A 21,764-nucleotide genomic window follows, 5' to 3' on the forward strand; every position below is an offset into this window, starting at 1 on the left:
AAATGAAAGAACTTCTTGGGGCTGATCAGAGCAAGTAGCAAGGAATCCCGAGAGCGTGCAGTCCCCAGGCAGCCTGTCATTTGGATGACCCAACAGAGCTCACACTGAGAATAGTTTTTTTTTTTTTAATTATTTATTATTTAACTTCATTAATTACATTGTATTATGTGACACAGTTACATAGATACTTGGGTTCTCCCACCCCTCCCCAAACCCTCCCACCATGGTGGATTCCTCCACCTTGTTGCATAACCACAGCTCAAGTCCAGTTGAGATTCCCCCATTGCAAGCATATACCAAACATAGAGTCCAGCATCTTATTGTCCAGTCAAGTTCAACGGCTTCTACACTGAGAATAGTTTTTATCGCGGCCTCACCCTGGCAGAAATGAAACAGAAATTTGCAGGCGTGTGTCTCCATCTTAGCAGAAGATGTCACTCTATAGAATGAAATATTGGCGAGAACACCAAGGAAAAGAATCCATGACCATTAGAGCCACTGAAAGCAACAGGCAACATTGCATCCCGAAGTACTCAGAATTATCAGGCATGTAACTTGTGAAGCAACCACAGCACCTATTAGAAAGAATAGGTACTGTGAAGTAAAGAGAAATAAAACAGACTCTTTTTATTATTAATTTTTTTACTAATTACATTGCATTATGTAGTACATTTTTATATGCACTGGGATTCCCCCACCCCTTCCCAAACCCTCCCCCAATGGTGGATTGCTCCACCTTATTGCATTTCCATGGTTCAAATTCAGTTGAGATTCTTTCATTGGAGGTATTTACTAAGCATACAGTCCAACATCTTATTGTTCTGGTAAGTTCAATAGTTTCTTGGTGAGACCATCTCTGGTCTGAAGGTAGAGCCAGCAGCGTATCATCCCAATCAATTAAAAGCCCCAACATAATATTTACAACCAATTACAACGTTATGGCATTAATTGACATGGTATTGATTAACCAATATGTTAATAGTAAAATGCAGGTTCTCAACCACAACCTGTGACTTCTTCATAGACATTTCCATTTTGGTTTATATTCTACCGTGTTCTATACACCATAAAATGGCTATAGATTGCCATTCAGCTGTCTCATGTCTATTTCAGTTTTAGTATTTAGCAGTTTATAGCATTGAAGCATGGTTTCTCTGAACCTGGCTGGTTTTTTTTTTTTTTTTTTTTTTTGGTAGTCTAACTCTATAACAAGACATATGTCAACAGTTTAGGTGAGCATGTTTAGGAGGGGTGTGCAGAGAAATCTTCAATACCCCAGTGAGGAGTGACTAATCTTTGTGTCCCACCCAGTGAGTTATAGGTGCATCCCTGCTGACCGTTTCCTGTCTATAAAACAGACTCTTAAAAACACTTTCACAGCAGAGGAAGCCATGAGAAAAAAAAATGTGAGCAAAAGGTAAAAGTTCCAGTTCACCTTTCAATCCATCAAATTTCAAATCACCAAATGTGTATGTATTTATCTGGACTTTAAATGCATAAACGACACATCAAAAGAATAAATAAATCCATGATGATTGAGCTTTTTTTTTTTTTTTTGGAAGACTATCTTTGGAGTCTATTGTGCATCTAAGACATGAGTAGAGCTTAAGAGTTGATTTGTTTTTTAGAGTGAACTCACCTCCACAATTATCACCCAGATCAAGACACAGAGCACAGCCAGCCGCATCACAAGCCTCTTTCATACTCCCTCCCACCTACAATCCCACTGATGCTATCTGGATTAATATCACCTGCTCTGAATTCCTGTCAGTGCAGCCATACAGTGGGAACTCATGTCGTTTGTAATGGAAGTACAATGTTTGTCTTCTTCCTAGTCAAAAATTTCTACTGCCTGACTGTTAACACCAGATTCCCGTAAAATCTGCCACAGAGCTTGACTCATCATAGGTTCTTGAGAAATATTCAGATTGAATGAACAATAAATGAATGACATGCGAGAGAGATTAGAGGATATATTAGCATTTTATTACTTCATTAAGAAAGGTAGATTAAGTTCAGTGGCTCAAAACAACAAATATTTATCTTTACTCAGTTTAATATCAGGAAATCAGTGTCTTCCTTGGTCCCTCTGGTTCAGAGCCTCCCTCAAGGCCATGGTTAAAGGGCCATAAATTGCCACTTTCATCTCTTAGTGAGCAGGGAAGGACCTGCTTCCACACTCATGTGATTGTTGGCCAAAGTGTTTCTTAAAGGCTATTGGAACAACAATCTCAGCTTCTTGTCTGTTGAGCAAGGTTGCCTTCCGGTGGTATAGTAAGCTGCTTCCTCCATCAGAACAAATGACTAAGAAGAGAGCAGGAGTGGGTGGGGCAGAGTTAAAACTAAATGGAAGCCACAGTCATCGGTAACCAAGCTTCAGAAGTGACCTCTCATCACTTCTGCCTTATTCTCTGGACGAAAAGCATAGGCATCAGGGTGGAGACCAGACAGGAAGTGGGAGTTGGTAATCATCGGTGTTGTAGAAGTCTCTTCTTATCTGCAGCTTCACTTTCCGCAATTCTGTTGCCTGTGGTCAATCTGGGCCCAACATATTAAGTGCAAAATTCCAGAATTGAAGCAATTCACGTTTTAAATAGTGCACAGCTCTGAATCTCCTGTCATCCCACCTGCCCACGTGAGATGTGACTCATGAGCCACCTGCCAGTCGGTGCCCTATCCTTCAGTATCTGGGGGGGACTGTGGCAACGCAAATGGCACAGCAGTAGCTATTCTACTGCATTGCTTAGGGAATGATGACAAGAAGCACCACCTGTACACCTTCAGTGCCTATGAGGGCTTTTTTTTTTTCTTTCTTTTAATATGTTTGATCCTCAGTGTGCTGGGGCCGAGGATGCAGAGCTGGTGGACACAGACAACAAATGGAGAGTCAATAGCTCAGCCCCATCTGCCATTTCGGTCTTGGAAGGGACTCCTCCATGGCTAATGGGGAGGGGCTACTGTATCTAGAGGCTGAGGGAAGCCACACACTGGATAAGATTTCTCAAAGGAAGCACCCACTCATTGACCTCTAGAATGTCATTTCATTCTTGCAATAACCATATCTTCAAGGCTTCCATTGGTAGATGGGCATGACACAAAGAGCTCCCCTGACTTGCTCCACAGCCAGCAAGTGGGAAAAAGAAGACAAAACACCCAGCTCTGTCTTACTTCAAAAGCTTGCGTGCTTGTCACACCTGCTTCACCAAGAGCCATCACCGCATCCTGGGGCCCCTTGTTCCCTACCTTCCCATGGCTGATATTTGCTGGCAAGGCTTGTGGCTCAGTCTTTCATTTCTTCACAGGTAAGGTAAGGGAGGCATCTCCTGTTCAGGATTGTGTTTACTGAGAAGGTCAAGAGCATGCTGCATTCAGTCACTGCTTATTCCATCCCATCTGACGGAAAGACACTTTTCTTCTGTGTTTTCCAGTACAACACTGATTTGGGCAATTTTATTCTTTTTATTAGAAGGTATTTTGTTACATGCATGCTAGAAAGAATTTATTTTTACACCTTGGTAAAGCATTTCCTAATTGTTTGTTTATGCTCTTTTTTCCAGAAAGGGATCGTTTTTCCATATAAATAAAATTACCATCCTTTGTGGAACCAGTTATCTGAGTCTTAGGTTAGTGGATTATACTTGCCACCTTATGGGACTGGGAAGAGTGCAGCTCTTGGGAAGGAAGCTGCAATGCTGGGCACCGGTCACGGACCTAAGCCAGCAGCCAGTGCCCCACAGGAGAGCTTTCAGGGCCTGGAGACCTAGCTGGAGAGCCCATCTGACCAAACCTGAAATTGTAGCCATACTCTCCTTGAGCTGTGTCCTTCCCAGGAAACGGTGGGCAACTTCTCTCCCTATCTGTTCACCCTGAGCTCCTTTCTGGCCTCCCAATGCACCACGTGTACTTGAGTCTGTTCCCTCTGTCCTTGCAAATGCCTCCTGTGAGACTGGGCCTGTGCCACACACTAGAAGGACAGACACAAACTGCTGTCACCACCCTCATGTGGCTCAAAGGAGGAGATTCACGGCCTTCTTTCCTTCTTCTACGTCTCTACACACTTATTTCAGCCTTGTCCTTCTCCATTTACCAGACTTCTGTTTATCTCTCATGACCCAACTCCAATGCTAACCCTAACCCGAACCCTGGGAACCCTTGCTCACATCCCTCACAGAAAAGGAGTCACAAGGCACACCATTCTCTGGACCGCTAGAGCATCTTGGGCAGGCCCTTCCCCAGCCATCAAGACACTTACATCCATCCCCAGGCCCTGGTCCTGGAGCTCATTAGGGGCAGAGTCAGATACCAAGTCTGCTTATCTTTGGCCTCCAGCAACCATTTATGTCTAACTCATCACTGGTACCTGTGAGTGTAGGAACAGCTAGTGAAACCATGGGACAAAGAGGAATAGGATAAGTTGTGGGACTCTCATGAAAGCAGGCAGACATGGAGTGTTGGAAAGGAGCTGCGCAGGCCATGACGACAGGCGACAGCAGATGTTACCCAAGTTTGCAAAAGGCTTCATAGACTATTGAGTGCTGGAGGTGGGTTTTGATGTATACACAGGTGTTTTCCAGACAGCATGCCAGAGAAGGGCACGTTAGGCTGAGAAAGTGGCACGAGGCAGGGCATCCACAGGTGGTTTGAGTACAAAGCATGAGGAGATGAACTGTGGGCTTTGGGGAGGTTGGAGGCAGAGCGGGAGTCAGCTCAGGAACAGGTTTGGCTGCCCGATGGAAGAGCTGAGTTGGAATCCCATGAATGTAACCACGGATGGTTCTTGGGAGCAGAGAACAGTCAGACCTCCAGGTGGCTGCAGCCGCCATGAGGACACTTGTGGACGCTTGTAGCTGCCGAATTCAGGCCCAGCCACATCCGAAAGGAGATGAGATATAGATGTGAAATTTCTGGGTGCGTGGGACTGTGATCCAGGCTGGACCAGAAAAATGCCAGACAAGAAACGGCTCTCCCAAGGTGGAGGGCATCTCTGGGGTATGGGTCTCAGCAACAGCCTCTTGTGAACACCACTCAGTCCTAAGGTCCCCTCCACTGGGACAAGAACCCTCCATGGCCTGCCAGTGCTGCAGTGAGCCTTGAGCTGGGCCAGGCTCAGGGAAGAGGGAACAGAAAGGAGATCCTTTTACTGAGGCGGACATGCAATATGGCCCCAGAGTGGCCAAGGGACTAGGATAGGGGAGGGCCATCCCTCGGGACTGCAGAACAGCGAGGTTCCTGAGCAATCAGGCCTGGCTTCCCTCTGCCCTGTCTGGCCACAATGCAAGCAGCTCAGCCCAAGAAGTCCCCAGGCTGAGGCTTGGACAGAGGTCTCATCGGAGGCTCCCCTGTGCCCACCTGACTTCCTGCCCAAACCCAGCCTAGCACCTGGGGTAGCACACTGGGCTGGGTTCCATGTGTGTCTCAGTCCCTTGGCGGTATCCCTGGCCTCTGGGAGCCAGTGGAGCTCTGTGGTCTGTAGGGAAAGGTCGGAGCCACTATTGCGATCTGGACAGGATTGGCTCTTCCCATCCTTTGGTCCAGCAGCATTGCAGGAGGGGCTTCTGGGGTCTCCCCCACGGCCTCCCTCTGACTCAGAATTGCAGGATGTAAATGCTAACTGCCTCCTGTCTCAAATCTTGCATGCTATGGTTCTGGTCCCTTTTTACCTGCTCTGTTCTCCATGTGGACTATAAAAGCTCTCCTGAGTACCTGAAATACCTTCCAGGGCTGGGACCAGAGGCCATGAGACAGTGTGCAACATCCATGCCCACAGCGTCTATCAGCCAGGGTGAACAAGCCACTTCCTACACAAGTGTGGGAGAGCTTAATGAGTTGCCGATGGACAACCAACCAACCAACTAACTAACTTTGTATTTAATAATCACTGAAATATTTGCTTCTTTTTTTCTTTTGCAGGATCCCAATTGTTCAGCCAGTGATCATTTCCTTCCAGTCTCCAAGGTAACTGGAGACAGCCAAAACTCTAGGACGCTAGACACTTTGCGGTGCCTCACAGATGACACAGCTCTGGGGATGCCATCTGGCTAGAGAGGACAATTTCATGGCCTTCTTCACCCCAGACCTCCCCTGGCTCCTCATTTTATTTTTCCAGGAGGAGGAGGAGTTGCTGTGCCAAGCCCTGCCCTCGGGCCCCTGTAGAGCCTGGCTCACTGCTCTCCCCCCCTGCCTAGCACTCCAGCCCCACTGAGCCCTGAGCTCCCCAGCCTTACCTAATCTCCAGGAGAGCCCAAGGCCCTAGTGACCTTGGAGAGTGAGGCCCCAAAGGCTGCTGCTTCCTCCCTGAGCCCTAAGTGGCTTCAGGGACTGTCCTGGCCAAGGCCCTGGGGCCACATGCTTCTTGGAGTGGCCTCCTGAGTCTGAGGGAACTTGCACATTCAGGGTTATAAACTCAGGACCACCTTGTCCCCACAGGAGGAGCAAAGCAAGGCTGCGGCCATTCCCATCCCCAGCTCCGAGGCCCGGAGCTTCCGCCAGGAGCTCAGCCGGGGTCTGCAGCAGGCTTTACCTCCCTCTCTCTCGGCTGGCGTCCCTGTGAGTGGCTCGCGGCAGCCTTCCACCCTCTGTGCACATTTGTTTCTCTCTCTTTCCCTGCTGTGCGCTCCATCTTTGCTACTCCCTTGCTCTCCACACCCCACCTCCTGTCTCTCTCCACCGTTTTCTGTTTGCTGACTCGGTCCCTCCCGCCTCTCCCTCCTCTCTCTGCATTTCTGCCTTTGATATTCCTTGCTGGGCTCTTCTCTCCGTCTTCCTGCCGACTTTTCTCTGTGGGCTTCTGCCCTGTGCTCTCTGCCTCTGCCTGCAGCCCAGGTCCGCTCTAGCTGCCCCAGGTCCGCTCTAGCTGCCCCAGGTCTGCTCCTCCTTTTCCCTCTCCTGCCCACCAGTCTTTCCCTCTTGGCGCCACAGTTCCGGACTCTGCCTGCCGGTTCTCCACTATCCGGGCTCATCATCCCCATCCACTGTTCGGCTCCCTGCTGTCTGCACACGGTCAGGGTCACCCCTCTGTCTGAGACACGGGCCTGGTCCCTGCTTCTCTGACTGTGGCTCCCTTGTCTGCCTCACCGCTTTGCTTTCAACGCTCCATCCTCACCTCCTGCTGTCCCAGCGTCTCTGGCAGGCTTCCCTTCCTTCCCCTTTCTCTGCTGTCCCTGCTGCTGCTTTTCTTGTTTGTTTGTTTTGTTTTGTTTTCTGGCCACTGTGACAGTCTCCCACTGGGTCTCAATGTCTCTGCCCCCTTTCCCACTTCCAGCAGAGAGAAGAAGGGACTTGGCCCTCCTCCTGCTCCCGCCTTGGTCCTCCTCTTCCTCTCGTTCTCTCTCCTGCCGGTGTCCCTCTGGTTCCCCTACCTCACTGTATCCTTGAGTGTGTGTTCCTTCTGGGCCTCCCCATCGCTCCCCCATCATGGTCTCCCTTGGTGGCTGCCCAGCTCAGCCTGTTGCCTGAGCCACTCTTAGCCCCTACAGGTCTGTGCTGAAATGGGAGCAGGGCTTGTGTTGGGTGGGGGGAGGGAAAAGAAAGCATCTTCTTATAGGTAAGAAAACGTTGCATGCTCAGATTCACCACCAATTTAGAGTGAAATTCAAAACCAGTCTTTCAGCTCCTACTCTGTATTACGGGAGAAAAGATACGGGAAGAGGAGAGCAATAGAAGGAGTTGACGTGAAAGGCAAACACATTTGTTCTGATTTTCATCGCATCCTGGCAAGAGACAAAAACTGGTGCTCCCATGGGGCTATAAACTTGCCCTCTTCTTTGACCCTGTGATCACACAATCCATTTCTGTGTCTTCATCAGCCACAGGTCCTCATCAAACCTGGCTGTAAGAGAGTTGGAGTCCAAGGTTCAGAGAGGCCAAGCAATTGGCCCTAAGGCACACAGCAAGTCAGCCAAGGAAAGCAAGAAAAGAAACTGGTCCTCAGGTTCCACTCTGGACAGAGACGCCAACTCATCTAAGAGAAAGGAGCCCTGTGGGGCAGGAACCTGTCCGTGGCTTCTCTACTTTCTCTGCCCTCCCCCTGCAGGCACAAGCTGGAGGTAAGAGTTGGGTGAATGATAATCCTGATGACCTTTGGTTTAGAGCTAGAGGGAGCAATTAAAATTTACAGCAGCTCTGGGGCCTTTCCCTTTCGGGTTCCTGGAGCGCTCTCTTGAGGCTCCTGGAGGGGCTGGAGGCAGAGAAGTGCTTCCCCCTACGCTGGTGCAGCAGGAAACCCACATTCCTTTTCTCATTTCTGGAATTTACTCACCCGTCCTCCTTCATTCAGGGGTGTGAACCCAAACTTTTGTTATTCTCCAGCCCTCCAAGCAGCCCATAGGATCCCTCTTTTCAGGTGGGGCTGCTCAGGTTCAGGAAAGTGAAGTGGCCTCCACAGGCCACAGGTGCTGCCCACAGGTGGCACAGCAGGGATGGCACAGGGGCCGCTGGAGCCTCACTCCAAGTCTGGGCTCTCTCTGTCTCCTCACGCTGCCAGTGCGGCAGGGCCGGAGCTCGAACCCTGGATCTCCTTTGTTTTCCAGTCCCAAAGGTCTACCAGGCTCACGGAGCCAGGATCCCAGTTCTGCTCTCTTTAGGGCCACAGCCATCCCCTCTGTAACCTGTTCTTGTCTCACCCGATTGAGTCCTTCTAACTTGGGTTACCTACTGTCTCCCAACTAAACTTCTCTGCTGATGGAGTTGATGTATGCTTTCACCCCTGTTCTGCTTCCTCCAAAATGATCTTGTACCCCAAACACATTTACATTAACCAATAATTTCTTTATATAGAGACACATAAGTTGACTCCATGTACGACTCAGTGAAGCATGGCCTAGGCTGGCCAGAGAAGCTCTCTGCTCCATTTGGATGAAGCAGTCAAATCCCCATACACTTCCCCTTAGCACCAGGAACTGAATCAGAAAGTCTGTGGTACATATTTCAGCAAGTTCTGCAGGGATTCGGACAAAGGTGAAGTTTGAGGAGCCTGGGGATAGAGGGGTTGTGGTTGGTGGGTAGCTGCCTAGGTGCCAGGGAATAAGGAAGGGAAGGCAGAGGGGACCTCAGAGAGGGGACCAGGCCCCACTTGACTGGGGACGAAGAAATTGATAAAACAATACCACGACCCCAGGTAGAGACTTTACAGTATTGAATGTCTCGTTTTAATTGGTTTTCACTTCTGTCCTACTTTGTCAGTCATCCCTGCAGTCTCCACCACCTTAAAGACCTTACAAATAACAGCCTCGTGCTGGGGAGCTATAAGGTAGGATGAAGAATAGGGAGGGACTGCCGAAGAGGGCAAGGAGTCAGACAAGGCAGGGAACAAGCATGGATTATGAACTCAGTAAGAGCAGGAAGTTTGACGACTAAGTGACCAGGGACAGTCATGGAGCCCTCAAAGTTCCGGGGCAAAGTACTGCACATCTGCAACAATCAGATGGACACCTGTGTCATGTTGCTTGCCTACTAAAGGGACAAGGGTTGTCACCCAAGGAAATGCTGGTTATGTCTAAATAAGCATTTGCTTGTATTTTCTCCTAGGTGCTTTCCAGTAGTATTTTTTTTGCATTTAACTTCTTTTTAATACACACTGACTGTTTATCCCAGTACACAACACAGAATAACTTTGTCTACCCAAGTCGTTGGTTGCTTAAGCAGTATTTGTTGAGTAAATTCATCTTTTGTCACCTCTGGTTTATAGTGGTCTCTTCCACACAGGTAAGGTCTGTGCCTGCGGTCTTTTAGGTCCCTATGACTGACCTGTCTCTGAGCTTTTACTACATTTTTATTTCATGATGTTACGGGATTAATATATTAAAACCTGTCGTAGAAGACCACTTTGCAGTTTGGATTACCAGATAAAATACAGCTGTCTGATCAAATTTGAATTCAGTTTTACTTTTATTTGCTAAATCTGGCAACCTTACTCCACCTCATTATTCAGTTTTTCTTCTTCGGGATTTCCTTGGGAATATCCAGTTATTTTTTCATGAGATTTTTTTGAATCATAATAAGTTCTCACAAAGGCCATTCCACTGAGTTTTAATCGGATTTGTATGAAAGATATAATTAAGTTTGGTAATAAATTCCCCCCTTTTATTTTCAAATTTTAGTCTTTTAGTTCAGAAAAGCTTCTTTTATGTCTCTGAGTTTTGTGGTATTTGGTCTGTTTGCTTGATTTTCACTTTTGCTTCCCACATGGGTCCAAAACATTTCCGGTTATGTTTCTTCCTATTGATTTGTGTATATTTAGGCTGGTATATCTAATTTATTCCTGTATTTATTCTTTTTTATTATATAAAAACACATGCTCATTTTAGAAAACAGTAAACAAGACACAAATGTAAAAAAGCTACCATCACATTGTTAATGATATTTTGCAATTTATAAAATTTTATTTCTTTGTCTTAATTTTTTTGCTGGAGTTTTCTAAATAATGTTATATAACAATGATTACAATAAGATGTAGTTTTACTGAATTACTAGTACAGGAATCATTCAAATACGGTAGGAATCGAGCAGACAAGTGAGTATATAAAAACCAGTCTGTGAAAAACGATAAGGAATGACAATGAACATTCTGAACTGGGGAGCTGATATTCCACCAACAAAGAAAATCTCGCACATACTGACTAGTGCTGCTAACAGGAGCATGGGCCAACCATAGTCAAGTCTAATTTGTGATTACAAAAGTCTAGTTTTTTATAGGAAAGCTCAATATTTTAAAATATTGGCTATTAATTCAACTGTTAAAATAATCCAAGCAAAATATATGTGGGGTTTCTACATGACCTCTGCTTCACCAAAAGTATAAAGTATGCCATTGGCTGTTTGCCAGGATGCAGTAGTAAATGTTTCTGTGCCAGCTCACAAGGCAGAAGGTGAATCCAGCACTCCAGAGAGAGTGCCAGTCTGAGTGGGAGAGGAGTTAGGCTAAGATAATCCACCCAGACAACTGCATTTGGGAGCCACACTTTGCAAACACTTCCCAACAAACTGCCTTTTCACAAAACTCTGTTTTGTGGGCTTACTTCTGCAAAGTTTCCCTTAATCTCTAGAATGTTGAATAGGAGCAAAACATAAATCTTTCTAAGTCATAAGACCATGGGTATTGAAGGTAGATCCAACCACAGGGAAATATTTTAATTCCATTATGCACACTGTCTGTGATGAAAATGAAACCCAATTAATTCTGACTGTATTGGCAGTGTGAAGAAGAGATCCTTGAAATGCTTCTAATTAAGAAAGGTTGGCAAAGGAAAATAAATAAAGCAATTCATAATTATTAACTTAATATTGTATTTTCTTTGTATGATGTCCTGAGATTATGGTTTCTATTTTAGTAATTCTAAACCTTGTTTATAAAAGCTGTGCTTAATTTATTTAAAATCTTTCTTTGATTATAAAATAGTCTGCCCCAACGTTTTAGAAAAATAACCAACACATTTGGGAAGTTAACCATAGAGTGATCATCTTAGTAAAAACATGGGATGAATGACAAAATTAGCAAATGCTATTGAAGTCCAGTCATCAGAAAAAGAAAAATATTAAACATTGACATGACTGTTTATTCACTATAGCATTAATTATAATGCCTAATGTTTTTAACCCTAGTCCTAACAGTGATAAAAACTGTAACACAAATACTGAATATAATTGTCCCAACCTTGATTCTAATCTTAATCTATACAAGGTTTAGCAACCTCTGTAATCCCAAGAGAAAATAGAAAATGGGTTTTAAAAGTAAGGAAAAAGCAACTATGTGCCAGAGAAAGGAGAAACATACTACAGGTCAGATTGGAACAAAGCCCAGAATGTGACCTTGACTGACCCCCACCATTTTCACCAATATAACCCTCAACTAATCCTGAACCAAATTCCAATGGACCTCAAACTACAATTGGGACACATCTGTTGGCACCTCTAATTGCCAATCCAAAATTTCTTGATACATGGTTAGGAAATATAACAAACATGTATGCATATGCTTCACACACCCTTGGTGCAGACACTCAACATATCCTAAAAACTCTTCAAACAGGAAGATGACAATGCAGGAACTCAACCAGTCCACCGTGACAGAATTCATTCTGTTGGGCTTTGCTCCCAACCCCAAGACCAACCCTCTGCTCTTCACCTTCTTTTTAGTCTTTTACCTGCTGATCCTTGTAAGCAACAGCCTCCTTATCACCCTCATCTACCAGGACTCACGTCTCCACACACCCATGTACTTTTTCATCAGTGTCCTGTCCATGCTGGACGTGTGCTACACCACCACGACCGTGCCTCAGATGCTTGTGCACATTCTCAGCCACAAGAGAGCCATCTCCTTCGCTAGATGTGTGGCCCAGATGTACATCTTCCTGCTCTTTGGGGTCACTGAGTCCTGGCTTTTCTCCATCATGTCTGTGGACAGGTACATGGCCATCTGTCACCCTCTCAGGTACAAGGCCATCATGAACCGGTGGGTGTGTCTCCTCTTGGTGGGCATTTGTGCAGCCTATGGTGTGCTGGGTGGCCTGAGCTATACCTTCTTTGCTATGCGCCTGCCCTATTGTGGTCCCAATGAAATTGACCACTACTTTTGTGAGGTTCCTGCTGTTCTGAAACTGGCCTGTGCAGACACATCCCTCAATGACTTGGTGGATTTCATCACGGGCTTCAATGTGATTGTGGTGCCCCTCTCACTGGTTGTTGTCGTCTATGCCAACATTTTTGCCACCATTATGAAGATACGCTCAGCCCAGGGACGGATCAAGGCCTTCTCCACCTGCGCCTCCCACATCACTGTGGTCACCATGTTCGCCATCCCATGCATCATCATGTACATGGGCCCTGGATCTGGCTCTTTATCGAATAATGGCAAGAAAATGGCCCTTTTCTATAACATTGCCACAGCCTTCCTCAATCCTGTCATCTACAGTCTGAGAAACAAGGATGTGAAAAAAGCTTTCCTCAAATTGATCGGACGGAGCAGGGCCTTAGAGTGAGGCTCCTAAGCTGAAGATCTAGGGAGACTGTAGTCACCAACTCCCCAGGAACTTCTTCCATGAGACCTAGAAGAGCTGGACTCTATAAAGATAATTCAGTGGGAAAGGAACCTAGTGTTAGGACAGCTGCGGTATCCATGGTGATACTGATGAAGCCAGATACTGTTATGAAGGTGGAGAACAATGGTGAAGCACTTGAACTTCATTGCCAGGTGGGCCTCGATGGGAGACTTGATTTACCAGTTGTAGGTATGTGAGTTTGTGCAAATCATTTAACTGCTCTGAGCTTAAGTTCATCCTCACAGGGATAAGTTGTAATGACTAAGATAATACATGAAAAATGCTTAGTATGGAACCTGACATATCATATAAAACAAATATTAGTTTTAACTTTTATAACTTATGATTCAGGGATGAACTATTACCAGATAATCAGCCAGGATCCTTCTGGGCTATATGAAGGTGACCGGAGCCCCAGAGAGTAAAGGAGAATGAAGGGAGCGTGAACGCTGAAACTCAAAAACTGAAAGGTGGAGGTTGTCAGGATGAGAAGGACTTGAGAAAGAGATAATAATCCTGGATCTACCCACTTCTAGGAGGTGTTGCTGGTCAGAACAACTGATGTTCGCTAAAAGGATCTTGTGGGGAGGGCTGTTGAGTCATTTTTTTCTCCCCCTGTGCCTTTAAACAATTTGTATTTCTTGATTTGTCTTTTCTCTTCTTTTTAGTAAAGTGCAATTTGGAAAACTATAACCTGCTGATTCTGACCACATAGCAGTGAAGCAAATTACATATGGAAGAGAGGATATAATGCCATCACCACATGCAGAGTTTTAAGGATTCTGGGGAAAGGTTAAAAGCTTACGAGGTGGGGGCAGGTGGTGGCACCATGTTTGGTAGAGTTAAGTTCCCAGTTGCAGCGCTGGCATCCCATATGGATGCTAGTTTGACTCCGGCTGTTTGTTTAGAAAACCGAGTCCCTGTTTATGGCCTAGAAAGACAGAGGAGGAGGGTTCGGTCCTTGGGGCCTGCACCAAGGAGCCCCAGAGGAAGCTCCTGGATCCTGGCTTTAGATCAGCTCAGCTCAGGTCATTGCAGCCATTTGGGGAATTAACCAACAGATGGAAGAGTCCCGCTCTCTGCTCTCTGCCTCTCAAATAAAAATAAACTAAATCTTACCAAAAAAGTTTAGACTCTGCTTTTTTTTAGTTGGAGGAACTTTCCTCCTAACTGTATTCCTCACAGAATCCTCATATATGTGAATTGTTCTCTTAGGCTTCAGCACTCTGCAGGGTCACGGTACCAGGCAGCATCCTTGTTTACTGATGCTGTGTCTGCTTGGTTCTACAGGAAGCTTTGTACCCAACAATCACTGGGAGACCCTAGGGCTGTGACCCAGGAACTAACAAACAGCCTCCTCTGTGGTGTTTTTCCCCAGACTCTTGCTGATATAAACTGATCCTGGAACCCCTTGCAATATAAACAACTAGAATGACAAGAAAAAATCAATATGAGTGTCTGTGTCCCCAGTGACAGGTCAGAAGCTGTGCTTATGGTGCAGGTTCCTAATGTTCTAGAAAGTATTGCCTTACCTACCCACCCAAGAACTGGAGTGTTGTGCAAGTAATAAAGAAAAAAGTGAGAGACAGGTAGAGGATATAATTGCAGCATATTTGTTGAATATCATTAACATAGAGCTTTTTAAAATTAGTAAGATAAGTATGAACGCATCTGAAAATTGACAACGGATGTGAATAGTTCTTAAAAAAGAAATTCGAATTTCCAACAAATACGAAAATTTAAAACTATAAATTAAAATATCCATGAGATACCACTTTGTGACTTTTGAAACTGCCAAAGAATTTTTAAACATATTTTTAAATTGATTTTGAGTCAGAGTTATAGACAGCAGGCAAGACACAGAGAGAGAGAGAGAGAGAAATATCTTCCATCAGCTGATTCACTTCCCAGATAGGCGCAATGGTCAGTGCTGGGACATGTGGAAGCCAGGAGCCAGGAGTTTCATCTGGGTCTTCCAGGTGCCTGGCAATGGCCTGAATACTCGATTTGTCTTCTGTGTTTTTCCCAGGCCATTAGTAGGGAGCTGGATCAGGAGAGCAGCAGCTGGGACTCCAAGCAGTGTTTGCAAATGTTGGCGTCACAGATGGTGGCTTTACCAGCTAAGACAATATGGCCACCTGTCACAGAATGTTGGAACAGTAGATTAAGAGGTGACCAGCATATAATATATTATAATATAATATGGATGTTCAAAGAATGTCATTGGGAGTATGCACTGAACTTCTTGCAAGGTGATTCAGTTTTATGTATCTAGGATCTTAAACATGTTTATGATCTTCAACTCAGTAATTCTGCTTTTAGAGCATTTTGGGAAATAGATACCAGAAGCACAGGAAAAGAGCACAACAGTTTCTGTTGTGATACTTATAATAGGCACAGATCGGAAGCAATGGAAAACACCTCTATAATAGTGAGTTATTTAAATTTGTTATGGCCCATAATGGTATACTATGCAGCTACTAAAACATGTTTTATAAGAATATTAGATAACATGAGTGTTCACAAACAATGATATTAAGTGAACAGAAGAAACAGCTCTTGAACAACAGGCTGTTGTCATGTATTTATGGTTGAAAATGACTTCTCACCCTTGAAGTCAGACATCAACACTTATAAAAAGGGGAAAAGCCAACACTTCTCTGATCTCTCTCTCACCATCTCACCCTCTCTCTCTCTCTCATACACACACACACACACACACACACAATGTACTTTAATAATAATGCATTATTCTATATAAATCATTGTTACTTCAATAATGCTAATAATAATAATGCTAATGATAATACTAATAATGCTAATAATAATAATCCAATATGTCAATAATAATAACTGGTGTGTGAGAGGAGCGAAAAAGAAATATATGTGAACTCTGAGCTTTCTGTGCAATTTTTCTGAATACTGAAAGAAGTTCTGGTGTTTTGGAGCTGGCCCTGTAGTGTAGAAGTTAAGCCACCACTTGTAGCACCAGCATCCCATATGGGCACCAATCCAAGTTGCTTCACTTCCAATTCAACTCATAGCTAATGTGCCTAGCAAAGCAATGACAAATGACCCAAATGCTTGGACCCCTGTACCCCCCTTGGAGACCCAAAAGAATTTCTGGCTCCTGATTTCAACCCAGTCCAGCACCAGGCAATGCTCTTATGGCCAATAGGGAAGTGAACCAGCCGGTGGAAAACCTCTGCCTCTGTTTCTCTGTAGTTTTTTCTGTAAATTTCAAATAAGTAAAATAAATCTTTGAAAATAAAAACTTCTAGTGTTCTGTTGCACAATGGGATGACCACAGATAATGGCCATTTATTAAATAACCCAAAAGAAAGAATTTGGGATGTTTTCATGCAACAAACGATATGTTTACCTGATTGAAGATACAGAGTACCCTGAACTGAACATTGCACAATGCATGTGTGCCTTGGAGCATCACATGGTACTCCATATATGCAAGTTTATGTTAAACATTTTTAAACTTAGTATAAAATTCATAAAGCAAAAATGGATAAAATTAAAAACAGAACTACAAAAGTCCACAATTATTACAGGAGGCTTCAGCAACCTTCTTCAGGAACTGATAGAATAAGGAGACAAAAATTTTGTAAAGAAGAATTGAACAACTTAATCAACATTTGTGAGAAAATTCTGTTCAACATCAGAATAGAAATGGATTCTTTAGTTAGAGTTTTTAGTTACTTGCTAGTAATTGGCAGGTTTGGGATTGGAATCTAGGGGTCTGACTCTTGGCCCAATGCTTTACTGTCATCTGAATCTTATTTATATATGGAGTTTAAGGGGCCTCTGAGCCAAGATACTGGGGAGAAGGAAATGGTGAGTACCATAAGGAAGAGAACACTGCAGATTTGAATTTTTCTTCCCTAGCTTCCTCCAGTGACATCATGTTCTGAGGAGAGCAAGAGCTGCCCCTTCCAAGATCTGGAAGGATTTGTCCTTTTTTTCAGCTAGTCCAGCAGTCACTCTGACCTTCTGGGTGGCAGCATTCTCAGGCCACATTATTTTTTAGAAGAAAATTTAGAACCTTTAGCCCTGTGCCCCACACAGACCCCCTGATGCTGTCCAATGAGCAGATGTTTCTGTCCTCTCAACAGAAACATCTCAACCCATCCCGGTACCAAAAGATCCAGCTACTCAGAGGCCCTTGGGAGGTGTCAGACCTCAGGGAGTGAGCATTGCGCAAGGAATGCATTGACCCCGGTGGCCGTGGACAGCTTTCCTTACAGTGTAACAGGATCACTCATCTATGTACACTTCCTGGACTGACTCAGAGTATGGGAATGTTGGAAACAACTCGCCACCCACATCCCGTCGTCTGGAGTGATTGTGTGGGATGGGACAATGAATTGCCATCAGAGGAAAGTAGAATTTTGGGATACGTTTCCAGAGTGTTGCATGCAAGAGGAAGCTGGATCCAGTGCCTGCTGGTGCTTGGTGGAGGAAAACAGTAACAAATTATGTTACATCCAGCACTTATCATAGCTCTCACAGATAAATGCATTTCCTTCTCCAGGCAGTCCTGTGAGGTGGACAGGAATAATAACTCTTGTCCCTCATAGAGAAAGTCATAGAGAAATTCATAATGACATTTCTCTATGCCTTGCACTTGTATTCATTTTAAAAAAAAAGGTAATCATACAGTTTCACAGACTCAGGGATTTTCCTTACCCTCCTCCTCAAATCCCCTTTCCCCACTGATTTCCCCTATTTAACTACAATAGTGCAGCCCTTCAAAAACAGTCACAAGTCCGCCATTCTGCTATTTAAATGTATCCTGATATTGTAGGTATAGACAATGGTACAAAGTCCAGCATCCTATTGTCAAGATAACAATCTCATTGGAAGTCCATCTTTATTCAGAAGCAGAGATACATACTACAATGTATCTTTACTTCTTTATATGATAGTCACTATTATACAGCTCCTCCAGATGATCATATATGTACATATATTTTTACTTCTATGTATTTTGTGTGCAGGTTGCCCTACATCAGAGAGAACATTTATTTTTTCTTTTGGGATTGACTTATTACATTGAGTATAATGGTCCCTACTTAAAATGTCCATGGAAAAATGGAGCCAAAACATAAAAAAAAATACCAATTCTTTTTCTCAATATAATCTCCACCAAGTTCAAGACGATGACATTAGACTTCAATCTATCCCAAAGAACTGAGGGTCCAAGAAAGGAAAAGAATTAAAAACATAAATAAAGAACTCTTTGTAGGGGATATTCTCCTAGAGGGAGGAGGAAATGGATGGCTGTCAGATGGAACTAGGGTATTTTTCTTTCAAGTAATATAAAATTAGTGCTTTCTTTTTCTTTCTGCCAACTCAGCATAATTACACATCCTCTTTTTCTTTCCTCTAAGCAGAAATAAAGTGGGAGCATGCAAATAAAGAAACCAAAGACTCAAGTCAGGTTTTCCCCAGGATAAGGACAGAGAGCATCCAATGGGAGATCCACTGGAGACAGTGAATCAGCCAGCCAATGAAATCACAAGGCTGGATCCATATCTGTGTGTCTGAATGTTTCTCCTTTTGACTTTTCTAAAAATTTTATTCATTACGTAGCTTAACAAAAGGCTGGAGTTTATGGTATAGATTCACTTACATAGTTGGTATTATAATGTTCCAGCCATGTTGACTCAGTCATTGTCCTTGGCCCTGAAAGTGCACAGGAATCACCTATTTAATGTAATTTAAATGTGAAATGCAAACTGATTCCATAGTATGTGTGTGTATTAGAAGGGATAATTCCAGTATTCCGCGTTTCTTCACAACTCCCATGTGATGCTGGTAATGTTAATCCACAGACCGCTCCTTAGACTAGCAAGAGTCTAAATCACCGCAGGGGAACTTTGAGCCAACCTTTTTATCATCATGATTTTCACACCCTGGTAAAATTTCCTCCCTTTGAGTTTGGACCTAAACTCATAGTTTGCCTTGCATGGAAATAACATCCCCAAGTGACAGAAGTCACTTTCATGATTAGGACACAAAACACGTGGATTCCACATTGTTCACAACCTCTTTCCTCTCTCCTTGCTCACTCTGTTGAAGTCATTGCCAAGTGATAAGCTGCTCCTTGGAGAGGTCCACCCGCAAGGCACTAATAAATATTCTGAAAATCAGGAAGGAATAAAGCCCCTGAATTAAGCAGCCTAGTAAGAATTTAACTCTGGCAACAACAAGAATATGAGTCTGCCTGTGGCTTTGTTCACTCAGATTTTTGATCCAAAGAAACTGTGTAAAAATAAATGCTTGTTGTTTAAGACATAAAATGTGTAGTAATTTGTTACATAGTAGTAAGTAGTTAATATAAAGTGATTGCAAAAGTCAAGAAACTTCTAGAATCAATATAAGGATCTGGATTATGGTGATGGTTTCAAAACTCACCAATGCTTTCAATATCTGTGGTGCCTTTTACATCCCTAAACTTGAAAATGTACTATGAAAAGTCAGAGTAGGGTGTTAATTCTTTTTACCCAATTACTGGGAGATTCTACTCTTCCCTGCAAATACCACTTCTTTGACAAAGAGCTCCTCTTTCAACATGCCCTAAATCTATACTGACAGTACTGGTTGAACATTGACCCACATTACTTTCCTGAGCTGTATTTTATACGATTATGATCGACTTATCTTAGACTGTTCTTTCTTCAGACCTTGCAATGGTTCTGATTGAGACAGAGCTTTGTCACTTTGCACCATTCAATTTGAATTTGTTTCATGAATCCAGTGCTCAAGTTAATCAGTCATACGTTTATTAATGTGACTATTGATGCCAGTTCCTTGCCAAGTATTATTAGCTCATGACACAAAGGTGAATCAAGTATGAAATCTGTCATTGTGAAATCTACTTCTTAGGGTCTTCTTGTTGGAAAGGCACCCAATGCTGTTGCCTTCTTATACATAACTTCACTTATTCTATCCCATTAATATGCCATGTGTATCTGTCAAATGTTAAAAGGAGTTTGGATAAAGAATTATGTAAGTGTGTCCATGGTTTGATTGTCCATACTACCAAGACTTCAATCTGATGCTTTCTCCCAGCCTAACACTTTGAAGAATGCCCTCTTCACATCTTTGTTTCTGAGGCTATAAATGATGGGGTTGAGGAATGCTGAGATGACATTGTAGAAGAGGGCCAGCTTCTTATCCTCTTCTGGGGAGGACTCAGAGCCAGGTCTCATATACATAACCATACACGGGATGGAGAACATGGTGACCACTGTAATGTGGGAGGCACAGGTGGAGAAGGCCTTGAGTCGTCCTTGTGTTGACTGGATCCTCAAGATGGCAACGAAGATATTGATGTAGACAATGATGATGAGGGAGAGTGGGATCAAGAGAAGGATGAAGCCCAGGATGAAATCCACCTGATCATTAAGAGATGTGTCTGCACAGGCCAACTTCAAGACAGCAGGCACTTCACAGAAGAAGTGATTGATTTCATTGGGGCCACAATAGGGAAGAATCATAGCAGAGACCGTGTATATCAGAGCACAGCTGATACCCCAGAACCCACAAAAAGCCACCATTGACCCACACAGAGAAGGGGTCATGATGACTTTATATCTGAGGGGATGGCAAATGGCCACATATCTATCATAAGCCATGATGGCAAAGAGCCATGATTCAGTGATTCCCAGCATCAGGAAGATGTACATCTGGGCAACACAACCAGTGTAGGAGATGGTCCTCTTCTCACCAACCAGATGCACCAGCATTTGGGGCACTGTGGTGGTGACATAACTTATGTCCAGGATGGATAAGACACTGAGGAAAAAGTACATGGGTGTGTGGAGGCGGGAATCCATGCGTATTAACGTGAGAATGAACCCATTGCCCAGAAGGGTGATAAGGTAGAGGAAGAGAAAGGTACTAAATAAAATAACATTTATCTTTTTGTTATTAGAGAATCCTAGAAGAATGAACTCGGTCAGAGAGCTGTGGTTTCTCCAGAGGAAGTCCTTCATACTTCTCCTGCTATAGAGAGAAAAACGAAGTCATCCTTCATGGAGGTGAAATCTCCAAATTGTAATCCTGCTGCAATGCGTGTGGCAGGAGTTCCAGACACCAACAGCTAAGTAAGTACATCCTGGTCCATCCACACATCTTGGAACGAGATTTCTCTTTCACGAAACAAGATGCTGATGTCATGCTAAGTAATCACAGTTTATTTGGGAACTCCAAATAATAAATTACACATTTCAAAATGCGAAATTTGCAAAACAGGGCCCAATATCATGTCCTGTACTTCATGGCTCATTCAGCTCACAAAACATTTCAAAGAGGCCAAGGAAAGAATTGGATATTTAAGGATATAGTATTTGCTACTAGTTTTACACCAATTGAAAATTTTTCACATCCCAAAACTGCCTCAGAGGGACAAAGGGCTGAAACTTCAGAGGCACAGTGTTAAGCATCCTACAAACTTGGAATACCTGTAAAATATCTGTTATTTGGAAATATATTTGCTCCGTTTAGAGCTAAAGACATTATGTTTTCATACGTTGGAGGAGAATGATGAGGGAGAAAATAAGAAGGGAATTAATTTCAAAATAGTGCTCAATAATTTCCCCCAAATACAGGAAATATAGAAATCAAAAGAATGGAACATGTTTCCCAATAATCAGCAAACTCCAAGAAGGGTTTATTAGGGAAAAAAAAAAAAACTAATGAAATACCCAAGAC

The 21,764-nt window shown here is 43.7% G+C and overlaps 2 protein-coding genes across 2 annotated transcripts; one reads left to right on the plus strand and one right to left on the minus strand.

Moving 5' to 3' along the window:
• Positions 1-12,035: 12,035 nt before the first annotated feature.
• Positions 12,036-12,974, plus strand: LOC101529217 (olfactory receptor 2A12-like). The gene has a single exon (XM_004591671.2). The coding sequence runs from the start codon at positions 12,036-12,038 to the stop codon at positions 12,972-12,974; it is 939 nt and encodes a 312-aa protein (XP_004591728.2).
• Positions 12,975-20,097: 7,123 nt separating this feature from the next.
• On the minus strand, positions 20,098-21,046 carry LOC101533032 (olfactory receptor 2A12-like). The gene has a single exon (XM_004591507.2). It carries the CDS (start codon positions 21,044-21,046, stop codon positions 20,099-20,101), a length of 948 nt encoding a protein of 315 aa, XP_004591564.2. The 3' UTR covers position 20,098.
• Between the last annotated feature and the right edge of the window lie 718 nt (positions 21,047-21,764).

Source organism: Ochotona princeps, chromosome 2, assembly GCF_030435755.1.
Source record: "Ochotona princeps isolate mOchPri1 chromosome 2, mOchPri1.hap1, whole genome shotgun sequence".
In the NCBI taxonomy this organism is placed as follows: Eukaryota; Metazoa; Chordata; class Mammalia; order Lagomorpha; family Ochotonidae; genus Ochotona; species Ochotona princeps.